Genomic DNA, 19,962 nt, shown 5'->3' with positions numbered 1-19,962 from the left:
TTCATTTGCTTGATTTTCTTCTCCTGATACTATCTCAGATTCTTGATTTACTTTTATTATTCAGTTATTTTCAAAAGATTCACAAGGAGGGAAGAGACATGACTCCACAAGAAAAGTCTTTCTACATACCTCTGTGGTCTTCATCATTATATTATCCAAACCTCACTTTTCCTGGGGAAGAGGTCAAATATTGTAAATTTGAGAAAGAAAAGAAGGCCTGAGATCGAATGGTTTAGAGACTCAGAGCAGCGAAGCAAATAAAGAGCTTGTTCGTGCCCACTTCTCTCTTATTTTGAGCTCTTGGTCCAAAAATATTGAACTAGTAGGTTTCTGTTTTCAGATAACAAGCTATGCTGTGTCACTACACACCAGTTATACAAATGGCCTGTTTAAGAGGCAGTAAAAGTTACACTCATTCAAGCAAACTATTTTAAAAAAAATCTTAAATGAAAAACGTTTAATTCTGTAGGAAAAATGTTTATTTAATATTAATTTACACTGAGCCAATTATGGCAAAATATATTACTTGGAAAAAGGACAGGTTTTCACTGGGTACAAATATAAGAAGTTGGCTAGACACTATATGGCATATAAAAATGTTCTTTGAAAGCATCTACAAAAGATAAAGGCAGAGCAGTTCAAGCTGAAAAGCTAGTGTTTAAGGCAAACAAAGAATTCATTATTTGTTTTTAAAACAAACCTATTATCAAAATATTCTTTTACAATAACTTCTTTATTTCTGAATAGAGATTTAGAATGATCTTTGAGCACAGATATGGGGTATCTTAGCTATGAAGGGCAGATATCAAAGATATATAGGAGAAGCAGTGAATCAACAACACCTATCACACCATGCAGAAGTCTATTCCTGCTTTGGAAAATACAGAATGTTTGCTATATTCACTTGTTGTAGATGAAAACTGATAAAGAAAATTACATAAGAGCTTGTGTTATGTACCCTGGATGACAGTATGTCAATAAATGCTGGAGTAAGTGAATTGTGTTATACTGAGTTGTTGACACATTTTCATGTGTATGAAGTGCCTAATTCTTTGGTTTCTAGGGGAGTTGGCTTGGACCATACTTCAGAAAAAGTATTTTTTTTAAAAAGAGGTATGGAAGATGAACATTCAAAGTTATTTTGGCCCACACCTTGGATACATTTGAGCGTGGACTTATGCCCTTCCTCGGCTGTTCACTTTTAAGATGTTTTAGAACTATTCAGCAACAGTTCTGAGATCATGCACATCTAGGGCCAACCCTATGAAGTGCTAAATACTTCCAAAATTTAGGCATCTAGAAAATACAGGGTAATGCCTCGACTGAAATGCAAAAGATAATATTTGTACCCTTACCCTCTTTTAAAAAGTTAACTTAATATTTTATTTACTCAAGTATAAGTGTCTCAGCAAATACCTATTGTCTGAAATGAAAATGCACTCCACCTTACAAATGTTAATGCTAGTTGGCCCTGCTACAAATGTATCTGTTTGCATCTAATTCCCTTCTCATTAATTATACTGGATTATTAAAAAATTGAGTTGTTCATTTCCATAATTGGAACAGTACTCATTTTTTAAAAAAAATTACAGTTGACAGGTAGATTACAAAATTGTGCTGTATCCACAGAGGACTTGTATATTGGCAGAAGCTGCAATCTTTTCCTTCATATCAAACTGAACAGAAAAACAGTACTCAGTGTGATGAGTCAAGCTTCTTTCAAATGGTCCTGGGTGGTAAGTGTTGTTTGTACATTCCTGCTATAGCCTTGGCTGCACTGTAGATCATTTGTCGACGGGACATACCAGTGAATGCCACATGCCAATCAGTCCTGTTGATATTCAGTAAATTCTTCTCCAGCACTTCACCAACTGTCACCAAAAGACCTGACCATCTTAGATTGTAGTCCTGGGGAGTGAGACTCTGAGCCTGTGTAATAATTTGAGGAGATGTTATTAAATGAATGAGATAAAGGGCCAGGTTCTAATATCCATAGTCCCATGGATTAACACTTTATTTGGTCAGTAGTCTCAGTGATTTTAATAAAACATCCTGCATAAGAATATACAAGGAGAAAGGGTATTAGAATCTGACCCTAAAAGTTTGTCCCACAATAACTGGTTACCACTCTGCCCTCCCCAACAGTTTTTCATAGTTCTACATATTACAGTCTTAGACAACCATTAGACATTCCCAGAGCTGGAGTACAGCATGACTATTAAAATAAAGTCACTTTGTCATTACCAGAATGTTATATAAAAAAGCTGCCAAACAGATGTGATCAATAAAGTTACTTATATATCTACTGATTTTCATCTTTCAATGGGCTTTAAAAATATTATAATCCTTATAACAACCCTGTGAAACAAGTAAGTATCCCATCTCAAAGTGGAAAATTCATGCAGAGACTCCAAGCAATTTGCTCAAAATTAGAGGGAGTTCATATCAGAACTGGGTGTCAACTACTTACATCACCATATCATGCTAATTTCATTAAAATTACAATGGGTTACAGTCATAGCTCCTTGCTGTGGCAACATTCTCACTGACTCAATCAGATCCAGCGTGTCCACTGTCTACCTAAGTTGAAATACCCATATTGTGTGCACAGCCTCACTAGATCCTACTGTCCTGTAGAAGCAATATACCATTAGATGACAATAACTGCCAGTACATTTGCTAGAATATAACCAAATTCTGCCCTAACATTGTTTTCATTGACAAGAATATACAACACTTTTGATGCAAGACCAAAGTTTCCTCTCCAGAGAATTAAATCAGCAGCAAAAGAATTGTTTAATAAGGGGATAGATAATCGTGACAGATGGTAATACATGAGAAGCAGGCCTCAATGGCTGAGAAAGAGGAGCCACCTGCGCCCAAAGCTAGTATGCTTACGGCCAGCCCCAGCCCCAAAAAGGCAGTGCAGAATGTTGGTGGTCAGGGATTCCCTTTCGAGGGGAATGAAGGAATCCAACTGCCAACCTGACATGATATTTCAGGAGGTGTTCTGCTAGCCTAGAGCCTACACCTGCGATGTTACAGAAAAGTTGCTAAGGCTCCTCTCTCCCTCCAACCACTACTTCATGCTGCTCATCCATATGGGCACGAATGACACTCCAGATATGACCCTGAGCAGCTCAGCAATGAGCACAGGGCTCTGGCAGTGAGGGTGAAGGAGTCAGGGGGGTGCATGTTGTATTCCTGTCCACTCACTTGGTTGAGGGTAAAGTCTGGGGGGGGGAGGGGCAGGAGGGGAGAAGAGAGCTACTAACAGATGATCAAGAAGGCTGAGGTATTTCTTATCTATTTTGCTTCAGTCTTCACCAAAATGATCGATGGGTGACAAGATACTAACACCATTAATATGAACAACAAGGGAGAAGGAATGCAAGCCAAAACAGGCAAAGAACAGGTTAAAGAATATTTAGATAAGTTAGATGTATTCAGGTCAGTAGGGTACTTAAGGAACTAGTTTCAGCAATCTTAAAACCATTAGCAGTTATCTTTGAGAACTCAGGGAGAAGAGGTAAGGAAAAGGATAAAAGTAGTACTTATCTTTAAAAACAAGAACAAACAAAACCCAGGAAACTACATAACAGATCCCTGGCAAGTTACTGGTACAAATTACTATACAATCAATTTGTAAGCACCTAGTGAATAACAGGGTTATAGGGAATAGCCAGCTTGGCTTTGTCAAGGACAAATCATACCAAACAAACCTACTTTCCGTTTTTTACAGAGTTATTTGCTACTGACTAAGAGGGAAGCAGTAGATATGACATCTTTGTTTTAGTAAAACTTCTTATACAGTCTGACATTCTCATAAGCAAACTAAGGAAATTACTATAAGGTGGATGCACAACTAGTTGAAAGATTGTACTCAAAGAGTAGTTATCTATAGTTTGCTGTCAAACTGGGAGGGCTTATCTAGTTGGCTCCCACAGGAGTCACTCCTGGGCCTGGTACTATTCAACATTTTCATTAATGACTTAGGTAATGGAGTGGAGTGTATGCTGTAACACAGAGACCCATTGGTGGTTTACTACTCTGTGTCAGCAACTCTTATCAGGCCTGACATGCTCACCACATCTGACACACCATCATGATACATACCCAAAAGATGGCACGTAATATGTCACTGGAAAGCAATAGATAAGGCCAGTCTGACCTAAACAAAGAAATATGTATTTGCTGGTCAGGCAGGCCATGAAGGCACAGTTCTATAGAAAGGTAAACAAAGATATCAATCCATCGAGTAGGGGAGAGAGCCTCTGGAGGGGATTTGAACCTCAAACAATAAGTAATGGAATTAACTGATTGTATATAATTTTTTTTATAAACGTGTATCAAGTAAGGCCTTTTATGAAAGCTAGTACCACACCGTTGATTAATATCATTATGAAACGTATGTATTAACACTATATGAGGAAATTTGGATACTCAGTGATATTATGCTTTAAAGTCTGTGACCAAACACAGAGAGAAACACGTTTTTCCCTAGACAGGAGGGAAGGTAGCACTGTTGAATCAAAACAAAAAGTCATTTTACATGTGAATCAGCATAGGGATAGAAAGTCCACAGAAAGGGAAGAACAGCCAGAGGTCCATCCTGAGTCTGGGGACAAAACAGTGAGATTGGGAAGATATAAGGAGAGAGAAAAAGCCATCCTGGTGTTCACCACTGGACAGAGACAAGGGGCCAGAGCTCTTGCAAGCTGAGAAAGACAGATAATTCAGCCAAGGGGGCTGAAGTCTCTGGGACCTGAATGTAAGTAAAAAACCTGCTTAGCAAAGATCTTTGACAGAAAGGCAGCCATGGCTGGAAAGATTGGTAAGAAATTTGCCTTGAACAAAGGTTGTGGCTTATTGAGTTAGGTCTTAGCCACTAACAATTGTATTTTTACTTTTGTATGCAATTTAGTAAAGACAATGCCAAGTACTACACTTAGGAAGGAAAAATTAAATGCACAACTACAAAATGGTGAATAACTGGTTATGTGATAGTACTGCTGAAAAACGATCTCAGGGTTACAGTGGATCACAAATTGAATACAAGTCAACAAGGCTCACGAGACCAAAAAAAGTTACATTTTTCCTTTTGGAAAAGTTGGACAAAGTTCTGAAAAATTAAAGTGAAAAAAGATTCAAGCAGTCTTCCATTGGATTCAGTAGCAAGACAGATAAACAATCACATCTGGGTGTTTTGGGTTTTCAAAAACTGAAACTGAGGTTAGTTTTTGTTCTGAATATAGTTTTGATTAGCAATTTTTCATGGGAAAGTTCCTACAGAAAAATGTTGGGAAACAATAGGAAAATATTTTTATTGGTTATGTTTTGCAAAAGCTAGATGATGTTAGGTTATATTTGATTTGTGTCCTTTAAAGTGGATGAGATAAACTAACTTGCATGAAGTGTAGCTGTAGCCAGGCAGACCCCAGGATACTGGAGAGACAAAGTGGATAAGGTAATATCTTTTATTGGACCAACTTCAATTGGCAAGGAAGAGAAGCTTTGGAGCTTTTACAGATGTCTTCTTCAGGGCCCATCTCTCTCACCAACAGAAGTTAGGCTATTAAAAGATATTACCTCACCTATCTTGCATCTCTGACATGAGCTCAGACATTCTGAAGTTTAAACCTTCAAAGGGCATTCTGATTGGAGAGTCAGTTCTGAAATTCCCTCTCTTTGTTGGAGTGCCACAGGCCAAAGAGGAAAGATCACAGCCTACATCTTCTAAGGTCACAGCCTCAGAACAAAGAATCTGTTTATGCAGGGTTTTAACTCATACACAGGTTTGTATAGGAGATACCTCCCGCTCATTAAGAAATAACAGGGCAGTTGTTTGTTTATTCTTATTTCCTCCATAGTGGTTGCTGCTACTGAATTTTGGGATTGTCTGTTTGCTGCTAACTGTTGGCAGTTTAAATCATATTTGTGAACTCAACTTTTTAAAAAGTCATTAAACTTTGCCTCAAGTCTTATGTGATAGCTACATATTTTATAAATGAAGATCTCAATGGAGTCTAGGTCACATTGTTAAAATGCTAACATTTATGTATACAAACAATTTGCACTCGCACAGCTCATCTCAGCCAAACCTCTCAAATAGTTTTACTATTAATTGAAACTCTCAATACTTCTCTGGAGATGGCAAGTAAAGAAGGGCAAGTTAAAGAACAAGGTGGCTAAGGCCCTTAGAAAAGGTGATACTGAGTCTGTGGTAATGCCAGGAATTGAATCCAGTAGTGGTGAATACCAAGTCCCCCAGACCAAGGCTACACTTCACTTAAAGTGACAAGACAACTTAAAACAATAAAACTGATCCTTATTTGCAAAATAACCTAAGACCAAGATTAAATATGCTAAACAGAAGGTTTTAGCCCAGCAAAACACCATGCACGGGAAGACCCTTGCATATAGGTTCACTGAAGGCAATAGGACTCCATGCTGGCTCACCATTTTGGCCCTCAAATATTGTGGGATGGGGCAATAGCTTGTAGTGTCATTAAGTCACACTTAATACAAATGTAAGCATTATGATTCAGAAACTGCCATCTTTTCACTGATGGAAAAATATATTGACTCAGCAGTAACCTGCAGAGTGTGTTTTAATAATTCATTATTTTCAAACATTCCATTATTCTTTATTGAAAGCAATTTAAAAATTAAATTTCTTTCCGGGGCACAATCTAGATCTTTATGACATGGCTTTTCCCAACTGTCATCTTGGATTTAAATGACTACCTATGAAAAATCGTGTTTGCAAACTGAAATGTGTCTACACAAGTTGTTTTGGATTTTCTAACTAAAAAAAGTAATGAGACTTGTACAGTGTTTATCTGCAAAAAGCCACTACACTATTGACTAACTTTCACAACAACTTTCAGGTAGACTGTAGCCTCATTTTATAAATGGAAAGGTAACTGCCCAGAGAATCAGTGTCAGTGATGAGACTAGTTCTCATGAGTTCTGAATCCTAATGCTCAGGCCATAAGTCTACCCCCTGATAAAAGATGAAAAAAACCTCACCTGTTGAATGTATTCCAGAGGCACTGGTGTCGCTTGGGTAAAAGTTTCTAGATGAATTCCATGGACTGGATCTTCAACAATCAGACATCCAATGTCAAACCACCTGCAATGGCACACAAGTTACCCAAACCTTTAAACAGTAAAGAACATCAACCAATTGAAGAATGGAATTCTGGCAATGATGCAACTCTGGCAGGGTTAAAATCCAAGCTCCATCTTATACATAAGGTATTAAAGGTAGCTTTGAAAAGTATAACTGAATGGAGCAGAGTAGGTTCAAAAAAATAAATAAATCAAAGTCCAGCACATCGGCAAGGCTGTGGAGGGGTTCTTGTTTTTTTTTCCCCCCTTAAGAAGTATTTTCTGAAGAAATCATATAAGACAAACAAGAAATGGGCCCTAATACTTCTCAAATTGTATTATGAAACGAATTACCTCAACAATTACTTGTCAGTTCCATCTTTTCTTAGGAAAATAGTTTGTTTAGAAAACACGTTAATGTAAACTCCAAAACAAAAGCCTGTCAACTGCTGAGAGCAGTGCTGGGAAGTACATTTTGTGTGAACAGTAAAGGAAAACTGACCAGACTTGAGAATATAATGTTATTAGATGAAGGTACTACCTCAGCATAACATTACTAGAATCTCAGTACCTACCCAGTATACTCTCCAAATCAGTTGTCATTTCAGAACAGAACTAGTAACCAATTCCAACTCTTACTTTATTATAAGTCTCTCACTTCTGCAGATTTAAGTGCAACTGTGGCATGTTTTTCAACTTTGAGTCTCAAAAACCTGACAGAATTTAGCTATTAAGCTCTCAAGATTTTTTGGACAAGAAGCTGAACAATTTCATCAAAGCAGAGCCTGCTAAGAGAATACCGTACACTGACAGATTCTCTCCTTTCATCTCCCAAGTAGAATACTGCTAACAAATCTTTACGGGGCACCTGGACCTGATACAGAACGATTTTTCTTCCAAATAATATGTTTATGCCTCTCACTTGTCAGGAAGCAATTCTGCGATGAAATTTTCTACAGATACAGCAGGCTGTTTCTCATGTATCACTCCAGTCCGACGCAAGCTGTCTATCCTTTCCTGAGCTCCCTAGATGACAACGTAACAAGTTGTTAGAAAATATTCTCCTCACGTCACAACACAGCATAAAACTGATGGATGAATATAACTTTTATCATTAAGATACACAACAGATACTGTTCAAAAAGCCTTTCATGTTGCATAATAAACAACATTTTGAAATAAAAAATGATTCCTTTAGAATCCCAAAAGTTACAGGAACTGTGATAAAACTTTGACAGTTTCAAATTTGCTTTAGTTCATTACAAATCAAATTACTGACTTCCTGTGAAAAATAACTAGCTTTACATTGAAAGAAAGTTAAGACACCTTTACTTGTAATGGTGCCGAGTTTCGCCATGGTTAAAGATTGTAAATGTTTCTATTACTCTCACCTATATTCTCTAGCATAATGCTCTGGTTGTGTTAAAACTTTGTCAAGTTGGTAACATCATAGGAGAGACTCTCCTTTAAAACTAGTGTAATGTATTTAAAACGGTACTGAAAAGTAGACAGTGGACCAAGCATTGATACACCGTGAAACTCTTATGATCTGACACAATATGCTAGGTACATTTGCAGTCAGTGACCTTGTAGAAAATTGACAAAATATTTATGCCCTTTAACTGTCTTTGCAACACGACACAAATGCCTGAGACCACTTTCTAATGACTGACGTGGCATAGATGACACTTATACACAAGGATAGTAATGAACAAGAAAGCTTCCCCATTTAATTTTTCTGGGGAGACAAAGGTATCTCTCAGAGGATGGGATTGTTCTAGGCAAATTGCTCCACTCATGATCACTGATCTGCACAAAACTTTCAACATTGCTATTAACCCCTTACTTTTAATCCAGCTGCATAGCCCACAGGTTGTGGTGCAATGTTAGACAGTCCAGCTTCTCCTGTAACTGTGGCCATTCCAAAGACTTCTTGGAAAGCATCTCGAATGGCAGCAACTTTTACTTCTTTATTGGAGGTAACCACAATGTCCAGTTCTCCCCCAGATTCTACAAAGACAAAATATTTTAATAGAAGCTAATTCAGAATACACTCACATCTCAGAGTAGGCCTCAATAAAAATCAGTAGTCTCTTTCCCTATCTTCCTCATGTACTGTACATATACAACGCACTATCCATTGGTACATGTCAAGCTGAGTTTCTTGTAATGGGTACAAGAAACAGGAGTGTTGGTTAGAAGGAAATTGTTCCCACAAGCCATCTCTTATGAAGTAACCTCTACTTAGGAAATCTTTTAGGTGAAGGAGTTAAAATTAAGATCTTTTAAAATGAATTTTGCATTCAGGGAAGTCAATGGGAGCTGATGATACTCAGTCCTTTTTAAAGATCAGACAACTTTTAGAAGCCAGCATATGAATTTAGAAGCCTAACTTTGGTTAACACTTTTTTTTTTTTTTTTTTTTTTAAATCCTGGCCATAGGTATAAAGTCTGATATGTTTTGGTGATGTGGAAACTTGCTCACAAGCAAATGAACTGACACCTCATACTTGTTAACACTTATAAGACTGTAAAAGCTCAAAAGAAAGGGTTTTTTCCAAGTATATTCTTGAACCATGGGCTTCAATATAGATTGTTTAAATTGTGTCTGCTTCTTTGCAGCTCTAATGGTTCCACATTTTTATAGTTCATGTTTTCCTTAGACAGATAACATCTATGAAATGTGGGTTTTATTTTTACTCAAGAAAATAATTTTTAAGGAAAGAATTTAAAAAAACGTTTTATAGTAAACAATTCATACTTTTGGAAGAAGCCTAAAAATGACATTTTCACCACCTCTGCACAACTGTTTTTTAACTGCTTCTAAGACTATTTTTGATATTACATTCCCTTTATTTTCACTAGCCAATCTTGGATAAGCTTTAATCCATCACAGCACCTTCCAAAAGTCCTTCCTGCTACATGCTTCACTTCTTAAGAACAGCTTAAAACCCCCCTCAATATAACATGTTGGTATTTTCAAGCAAACAAACAATGCTGAACTTCAAGTAGTTTAGTTGGATGTTAATTTTCCCTTGCAAAGTATCAAATATGAATACTTTGTACAGACAGAGACCACTGGAAAGTTGTTAGTCTGTTAAGTTGCCATTTCTGAAAATCCTCAGAGCAGGAACAAACAGAAAATTAAAGCAGCCTCTTTAAAAAAGGCCAAGATAAAAAACAAACAGATGCTACAAACATCAAACACTGCACCTAGAAAACCTGCTGCTGAAGTCTGCAGTACTTACCCCCAATACGTCATCAACAGTAGCATTTACCACAATCAACATGAAACTTCAATATTGGAAAAAGAAGAGTTTTCACCTTAGCCCATATTGATTTGTCAACCCTCAATTACGGGAAACAGTTTCTCTGTATTAGAAGTCACTGAAGGTTTGCCACGATGGTGACAACAGGACATTCTACCCAAGTCTTTCGTAACCATATTGCTCGATGGAATTTTATGTATATATCACTAAACATTAACAATTGCATTAAGCCTTAAGGTACAGAAAGACAGAAAACTGAAAACATCTTGATATGAATAAGGAATCAGACACTATAGTTTAACAGATGTTTGAAGAGTCATGTAGGACTCATGCAGGAGTAAACGCTAGTGGAATGCCCTGACAGCATAAAAATCTTCCAGGAGGTTGGTGCTAATGCTAATCCGTTGTATGTCCAATAAACTATTCTACATATGGTACACTCTTTATTGTAGTACACACTACTTGAGCTAGAAACATACTGCAGCTTGTCAAATCAAAGCTATCAGGATTCAAGGACACACTCAGAAATGTAACTAGGTGGAAAAGAAAGCGATTAATTCCCAACATTATACTCACTGAATTCAGCAGCAGTTTTGCCATTAACTTTATTAAGAGCAGGACTCGGCCCTGGGTTTATGATCATTATTTTTCTGTAATGAGTGTGTGAGAGCATAAGTTCACTCATCTTATATGCTGTACAATGCTACAATATAGAAATAAAGGTATTATGTGAGGGGTTGGCAACCTTTCAGAAGTGGTGTGCCAAGTCTTCATTTATTCACTCTAAGTTAAGGTTTCGCGTGCCAATAATACATTTTAATGTTTTTAGAAGGTCTCTTTCTAGGTCTATAATGTATAATTAAACTATTGTTGTCTGTAAAGTAAAAAAGGTTTTTAAAATGTTTAAGAAGCTTCACTTAAAATTAAATTAAAATGCAGAGCCCCCTGGACTGGTGGCCAGGACTCGGGCAGTGTGAGTGCAGCTGAAAATTATAAGTTGCCTATCCCTGTATTATGTGCTAAAAGCTATGTTAAATTTGAGGTTTTAACCACAAGTAAGGAAATTCAGAGTTAAGGTTAGCATGTCAAGTTTAGCTCTCCTCCTCTAATGTACAGATTACAACAGAGGCTTTCATTACATGATTACAAAACTGGTAACACATGCTTCACATGATAAGCGGAGCTGGCAGCACCACCAATAATAAAGCTTGCTCAATGCCTTCCATTATAAGGCCCCATTTTCAGCAGCTCATAATTTAGCCAAACTCCAGACTGAAATTTTCCATGCTAGGTGCCTGCCTTAGGCTAAATTCTTTTTAGAACAGGTCAGTTAAAACAGTTCAGCTCTTTCCAAGAATGACATAAGGGAAAATATATTGTTTTTGCCCATGTTAAAAAAAAACTTCTTACAACCTTTCCACGGAGCAACTCTAGCACCCCCAGATTTGGAGCCGGGATTTGAAGTTCTGCAAAGAAGGGGGAAATCACCCTGATGCCAGGGATGAGCCTTTTGCTATTTTCATGACAACAGGAAGGTTGCAGATTTATGTCATGATCCTGCGACATACAGGGTTCCTCAAATACAAAAAATGGCAGTATACAGAAGTTAAAGTTCCAAGAACTACCTTACCCTTTGACACAATTTGTGTTTTTCAGACAATTTGATATAACTTGCAACGTGGGCAAGTTCATTTGGTTAACGGAATCTTAAGTTTCCAAGTTTATTACTGCATTAGATAATATTGTATTGTTTGCTGAATATCACATAAAATTGCCTAGAGTTACATGATCAGATCTTCTGAAAGACGAGAGAGTTAATATTGCAGTAAGAACCTTTAACTCTAGATTTACTAGAGCTTTGGGGTTCCCTGCCCCCAAAGCCACTCTCTCCACTGTCTGGTTGGCCTTATAAGTGATTTCATACCACACATAGTAACTCCTACTTAATGAGCAGCTAAGCCTTTGTTACTTAAATATGAGGGTCTCAATGCTATTGAATAACTACCATCCTTAAGTATTTTAGCAACAAAGAGTCTATAGGTTTGCATCCACTCAACAACTCCACCTAGGTTCCTGTAGTTTTCAAGATGAATTGGGACGAAACAGCTCTCAAATCCATTATAAGTAACATATTATGTATTTCAACACCTCCAAAGTGCTGAGTACTATGAAGTCTCTCTGACTTCTGCTGCCAGCGATTCTCAAGCAGCAATGCAAATACTGTGTTTTTACTCTCAGCCCACCTCACCATACTCAACAGTGCTTCAGAACTGGCTGGGCAGCTTTAAAGTTTAACTTTGAAACAACTCCCAAGTCAGCTATGAGTAAAGATCCCAAATCAGTTTCTTAAATGAAATATAAAAAAAACTTTTGCCAACCCAGAAGAGCTGCACTTCTTGAAGAGAGGAGAAACATTCAAGTATTAGCATTTCCTCTCCATGCCTCTACAAACCCTCAAGTTGTGTTTTGTGGCCTTTTAGTGACTTTCATTCTCACTTTCTGGTATCAGAACTATGCTGGATGATATTTAAGTACCCCATTAGGTAGGTTTTACTACAGAAAGTTGAAAGTGACATTGTTGCATGAATACGCAACACATTTAAATGGCAGTATACTGGATGGAAGATTCAAATAAGCAGTTTACACAACCTTAAATAAAAATCTTAAACTTTAATTAAAATGTAAGTGGCACACAAGAGAACTTTATCTTCTTGTTGTTTTTCATACTAGAAAGGTGTGGTTAGTGAAATTCCCTCAAACATAGTTAAAAATGAAATCCAGTGGACTTTACTGCAAAGCACAGTTGCCAAATTTCACACAGTAAATAAAGCACTCTTGACTTTCACAATAAGCCAAAAATCAAGCAAATTCCATTTCAAAAACAAGCCTAAAACAAGCCAATTCCTAAGAACCCCAACACTCTACGTGACAACATCGCCCCAGCGTGCAGTCTGAGACTGTGGTGGGACTGCTGTGCAACCCGACTCTCTCCCCCCCTTGCCAGGAGCCGATCAAAAAGAAGTGACAAGCTACAAGCCAAACAATCAACTTACAAGCCAATTAAACCAAAAACAAGCACAATTTCTGCATTTTTTTTTCATGGGTTTAGCATGTCTGCCACAAAGGCACCATTTTATAGTAGAAATAAGCCACTAGCTGGGTGAGTATTCCTTGGCCATTAGCATACTTACTGGACTACTAAAGGGACAAAAACAAATTCCAACACACTTGAGGCATGCAACATATTTTAGCACTAAACTACAACATTACATTTTTTTCCTTTTAGCCAAGAATAACTCTGTAATTAAAATATTTTAAAGTTGCTGTACAGTCCGTTCTAAGATTCCAGGATGCTCACTGTGTGTCATTCTGAAGTCTAGAATGTCTGTTTAGCCCACATGAAGCAATGAAAACAGCTACAAGCAAGGCTGAGAACTCTTTCTTCAGCATATCACCAGGTTCAACCATCACTGGGCTTCAGAGTTTATTGCCATCCAATTTAAGTTCTCAGCCATTGTGACTTTACAAATTACATCCATGCAGTGAACAGCTACAATAAAGGTATGCATCTATGCCATGCAAAGTCTTACATCATTGTGACAATAGAGGTAACGCAACAAATCACCACTCTTACGCTACAGCTAATTTGCATGCAACAATTTCATTAGTTGCATGAAGGAGACTGCAGAGATGGTGAATTATTTGACCCAAATATCATACCCGTGGGTGGGCACGGACTTTCAGTTACTAGTTATTAAATAAGATTCCAAGCTCTTCCCTCTCCCTCCTCTCAGTTTTTGTATTTTCCTATGCATCTATGCAGACGACTACAGCAGACAGAGAACTGCACCATAAAGAGATAGCTGTAGGTGCCCAGATAACTGTTCACCTTCAAAAGTTTGCACCTGCAAATATGTAGAGACACCATGAGTGATCTTTCTGAAGTTAACATATTGTGCAGACATAGCAACCTATACATTAGAAATCCAACCAACGCTGGTATAAGGCACTGGCCTATCCCCTGGACTACACGTAGACTTGTGTTCTATTCCCAGATCTGCCACTAACCTGCTTCATCATGTCACTTTACATACCTCTATTTCCCATCCCATTCTTGTCTGTCCTGGCTATTTAGACTGTGAGCTCTTTAGTGAAGGGACTGTCTCTTATTGTGTGTTTATGCCACAGTTGGGGACCAATCTCAGGTAGGACTTCTAGGTACTAGTGTAATACAAAGAGACAGTCCCTGCACTGAAGAGCTTACAGTCTAATGAGAGGGACAAAGGGATATAACATACAAGCAGAAGATTAAAGGAGAGAGAGATTAAGGCTACATCTACACTGTGAGTTAGGGGTGTGATTCCCCTGCTTGTGTAAACATGCTCATCCCAGCTCTTATTGAGCTACCCAAGCATAAAAAGCAGTGCAGATGCAGTAACATGGGTAGTGGCAGCAGATGCACGGTTGAGCACAAACCCACCTGAAACCAGTGGATATGTACTCAACACAGCTCAGCCATGTGTCCACTACCACCACCTATGCTCCCACAGCTACACTGCTATTTATACTCACACTAGCTTGACATTAGTTAACGTAAGTATGCATACATGAGCAGGGGAATCACACCCGTGACTCATAGTGTAGATGTAGCTGTGTGACTTGAAGATCACACAAAGTCTGTGACAAACTGACTAGAATCCAGGCCCCTCAAGTCTCAGTCCAGCGCTTTACCACAAGACCATCCTGACAAAACGTCCAATTAAGGTGGCAGAATGGGTTTTTATACATCTTTCCAAAAAGTGCCTATTTTTGGAAATTATGGCATACTTCCTGAGCCAAATTAGAGACATTTCAACCCCAAGTTTAATAGGGGAAGTTACAAATTGATTGCAAAGTGGGGCATAGAAAGATAGCAGTATTCCAGATGTAATGATTCCATCACTACCACACCACTAAAAGTCAGTGTTGTGTAACTTGAACCATGGCCCAACATTAAAAAACAACAACAAAAACCCCTGTCTTACGTACAAAATTTGGTGTACACCACACTCCAGTACTGCTTTTAAATGATCAGTTTCATTGTAAACCGGTACAGTACCTAAAAGTTCTTCTAAAGAGTATAAGATCCACTTTAAGTTTATAAGTTCTGTATGATTCACACTTACTACCCTATGGAAGTTTGCCTCAAATACTTACTGATATATGGAGCCATGCCAGGATCCAGCGTGGTGATCATGGACTCTACCGAGTGTTTTGTTTTATCAAGCACCGACTTTACCATAGGATTTCCAGCTACACCCTACAAAATTAACAAATAAATATGTAAATACTGTATATTGAGTTTATTCTCAAACCTTTAGGCCTTTTCTTAAACTTTGAAATATTACACTCGAAACAAACCGGGGACAGTAAGTTGCTTCAGATTTTCCATTCAAATAAAACAGTGGTTCTCAAACTATTCTACTAGTGACCCCTTTCACATAGTAAGCCTCTGAGTGAGACACCCCCCCTTCTTATAAATTAAAAACACATATTTTACACCATTATAAAAAGCTGGCGGCAAAGCAGGGTTTGGGGTGGAGGCTGACAGCACATGACCACCCATGTAATACCCTTGTGACCCCCTCGAGGGGTCTCAACCCCCAGTTTGAGAACTCCTGAAATAAAAGTCAAGACACTCAGTAGGCATCTATGGAAAATAAATCCACACTTTTTGACATTATGCATCTCAGGGCAGAAACCAGACTGAAATGATTTAAAATCAGTTTGAGGCTTTGTAAAACTGATGCAAAAATTTGTGCCACTGCAATTTCAGATTAAAATTTACAAAGAACTAATGGTTTTTTTTTAAATGCTCATATGCAGAATAAGTGCTTTTTTGAAATGCACTTATTGGTGGTGTCTCTTAGTTGAATTTTACACAAATGCTATATGCAAAAAACTAAATATTGAAAATTAAGGTCCTGATCTCATAAGCTCTTGAATTCAATGGGACTACCCTGTGCTTGCTAAGCACGTGCATAATTGCTTCCAGAATTAAAAGCTAAAATGTTTATTAAAAATCTTAGTGGCATGAAATCTTTCTCGCTTCAAAATGAGAGTTACCTCAGTTTTAACAATTAAATATTATTTAAACTTTCAATTGAAGGTACGGTGAACTCAAAAATAAAAAAAAAAATTAAAAAACAGGCCAAAGTACAGAAATAGAAATCTTAAGTTAGATTTTTAGGCCTGAATTTAGGCTCTTAATGTTGACATTTTCAAAAGCACCTTTGTGATTTAGGCACACAGCTCCCACTGACTTCAAACCCTGATGAAAGAGGACAGTATGATCAAAGCATTTCAAGCTTTCTTGAAACGCAGAAATTCAATATATTGAAAAGTAACATTGTTTGCAAACACAGCTCAGGCTCTTTTGCTTATCAATTTTGGGTTTGAGTTTGTGGTGTTGTGCATTAAGGCTATTAATGAGGCCCTGGATTTGTTTCAGCACAAATGAGCAATTTAAGTGTGATTTTTTTCCTATTGAATTTCAGATCTCAGTTGGGGGAAAGGAGATTGAACCATTAAACTAAGAAACAAGACTATAAAATGAAAAGTAAAAAAACAAAACCAAAAACACATGTAAAAATATGATCTAAGTTTCTTTTAAATCGTGATTTTTAGCCACTGAACAGAGACTGAGATTTACCTTTTCTTTTGGCTAACAGACACATACACGAGAGAAAGAGAGAGAACGAGAACGCACATGTATGCATGCACCGTGTAAATACGTTAATGAATTCTCTTCCACCACAAGAATTTTGGAGTCTCACTATTGCAGTATGACTCTTTTCAACTAGGGTACACTTTTTTGACCTTACCACTAATGCTACTCCATAAATTCATTACTGAAAGGCTTTATTGAGATGTACATTAAACAACCCCTCTCTCTCAGTGACCAAGAGCATTACATACTGTAGCTTGTCTAGTACCACTACCTTGAGACCAGAAATCCTAGGGCTGTATTTATGTATAGGTCCCTAGTATTGACTACAGATGCTTTCACACCATGTAATTGGACTGCCTGAAACAATTTTAAATGAACATTAAGAGGGAGGGTTTCTTTTTTTACCTTCTGGAAAAGCCAATGTGATCTATTTTATATATAGGTTCCAGGCAATATGGGCAATGTGCCCAATGTTCCTCTGCCAAATGATCATATGTGGAACTGTTTTCTACTGCATTCAAACTGTATTCTTCAATATGAATGCAAATACTCCCCCAAATCACAGTGAATGCCAATGTCACTTCAGAGCAGCTTAATCAGACTTATTTAGTTTAGTGAAGGCACCAATGAAAAGTCAGCTCAATAACACTTTGACAAAAAGCATTTCACAAGCACAAAAATTAGCAAAAAAAATACAATAAAGTATAAAACCAGACTTGAAAGTCATTCACATTTATATACCTACATTTTTGCTTTAGAAAGGCATCTTATAGCCCAGGAAATTTTCTCTTGGTGTACAGTGCTTGTTATTTACGTTGTTCAGTATATTTACAATATTTTGAGGAAATGTGCAATACTTAGAAAAGTTATCGAAGTATTTTAAATTGCTGTCCACCAAAGCACTTTCCACAAAATACTGATATTTTCCATTTCTTTGTTGCAGATGCAGCATATAAATAAATCCACATAATTTATAAACAATAGCAATGACTGCTACATGTTAACAATAATAGTCAATTCTCATTCATCAGGTCACAAGATATTTGATACAGGAATCAGGATAAAATCTGTCCCTCCGCCACCCTGTGCAGCACTGCAGAAGTAACCATGTGCATTAATTTGGGGATCAGGGAGATGGGGGAGGAAAGGCATCCTCCACTTTCCTATGAACCATCACACTGGTCATTGCTAGAAACAGGTGTAAGGTTTGATGAGCTAACTGTCTGATTAGATACAGCAAATAAAACAGTTACTTACCCTACAGTAACTGTGGCTCTTTGAGCTGTTGTAGTCAGTATAGTTTCCATTGTAGGTGTGCATGAATGAGAAAGGTTGTTTTTTTTTTTTAATACTTATATCAGTCGTGAATGCACATGTTCCCTGACTTACCTTGCGCTTGTGCTCACATTCCCCGCATTACCCTGTGCTCCCACCATGACCTTCTGTCAGTTCCTTGTAATTCAAAGTTTGCATTGCTGAGGACTCCAAAAAGAGGGAAAGAGGGCAAGACATGGGATCCACACTGATTACAACAGATCAAAGAACCAGTGACTACAGGGTAAGTAACTGTTCTCTCTTCTTCAAGTATGTGTCAGTGTAGATCCTGCTGCAGGTTACTGGCAAGCAGTATCCTCCCGGGATGGTAGGACTGAGGAGTTTTCGCTGTCTCAGTCAGACAGTGAAGTATTGTTCTCCCAAAATTTGATGTCTGGCTTTGCTGCCATGTCAAGTGCATAATGTTTGTGTGATGCAGTCAACCGTTACTGGGTATGAAAATAAGAAATCAAAATTCCTGGAGAAGCAGCTGTATGTAGTGGGCTACACCAGGAATTCAGAACTTGAGTTGTGATCCAGCCTGTGCTAAGCAATCACTAATCTTCACAGAAACTGCTAGGAGTGGGAGGGAGCCCCGCTCACTCCAGTAGATAATAGTCAATTCCAAGAAGGGTGTTCTATTGCTTCCAGAAGTATTGCCTAGTGAAAACTGGGAGTCGGGAGGCTGACAAGTAACCCAGGAAAACTAAAATGGAACCCAAGAGATTCTGGAACATGACAGACCTTCAGAAAGGAAAGGAAAGTATCAAATCAGGAACAGGAGGCATGGGCTGGGCCTGCTTCCTTTAAAGCAGGGGTCTCAAAGTCCTGGCCCGCGGGCCATCTGCAGTCCGAGAACCTCCCCACTGCCTAGAACCACAGTGCTCTATGCATGACAACTACAGTGGCCAAAGACCGATCTGCAATGTCTAAAGCATCCATTGCTGCCTGCAACACTGTCTTGGCCACCATTGGTGCTGGCCTTTCTAAATTATGTCCTGAAGATCCTCTGCTGTCATAAAGGGAATTCCATGTTGAACAGGATGACATCCTTTCTTGTAAGTATCATACTTCGGCAGAAAGGCTGGCTGCTAGCCTCACACAGCTGGAACGAAGCTGAACAGCATGACTTCCTCTCAAATAAATTGAGTATTTTAGGGTCTTCATCCTTAGATGTGCTTTAGCTCAATTTCTACCTCTCTTGTACAAGTCACATAATTAAGGAGCCCAGCTTGGGGACAGCGCAAAGGTCCTCAAATCCTGTGGCAGGCACCTGGCACTTCTCAGCTTGTTTTGTCATTGGCGTTACTATGGATGGAGTCTGCCACAGAGCTTTAGCGAGGTCAAGCAGTCCTTCATTATGGGAAGGGTGATCCTGACAAGACCAAAAGCTGACAGGTTTTCAAACAGCTTGTGAGATTTCTTTGTTCTGAGGACTGCTGAGACTGGAAATTGACAAAAGGAGTGTCTGGAACACCTTGAAGTCATCTGGTGCCAGTACTGATATCAAGGATACAGTTTCATCTGGCAACAAAGAGAAGAGATTCATTTGCGATG

General features: G+C 38.2%; 1 protein-coding gene across 2 annotated transcripts in view; it reads right to left on the bottom strand.

Moving 5' to 3' along the window:
• Window positions 1–456: 456 nt before the first annotated feature.
• The window catches only part of PRRC1 (proline rich coiled-coil 1), a 34,604-nt gene continuing 15,098 nt past the window's right edge, over window positions 457–19,962 (bottom strand). For both annotated transcript variants that reach the window (XM_050945886.1, XM_050945887.1), the window contains exons 5-9: window positions 15,579–15,681; window positions 8,960–9,123; window positions 8,036–8,139; window positions 7,033–7,135; window positions 457–1,929 (exon numbers count right to left, since the gene is read on the bottom strand). In XM_050945886.1, coding sequence (XP_050801843.1) covers window positions 1,720–1,929; window positions 7,033–7,135; window positions 8,036–8,139; window positions 8,960–9,123; window positions 15,579–15,681 — 684 coding nt within the window. In that variant the 3' untranslated portion in view covers window positions 457–1,719. The remainder of the gene's footprint in view (window positions 1,930–7,032; window positions 7,136–8,035; window positions 8,140–8,959; window positions 9,124–15,578; window positions 15,682–19,962) is intronic.

Source organism: Gopherus flavomarginatus, chromosome 3 (assembly GCF_025201925.1).
Source record: "Gopherus flavomarginatus isolate rGopFla2 chromosome 3, rGopFla2.mat.asm, whole genome shotgun sequence".
Taxonomy (NCBI): domain Eukaryota; kingdom Metazoa; phylum Chordata; order Testudines; family Testudinidae; genus Gopherus; species Gopherus flavomarginatus.
This window is presented reverse-complemented; position numbering and strand designations above follow the sequence as displayed.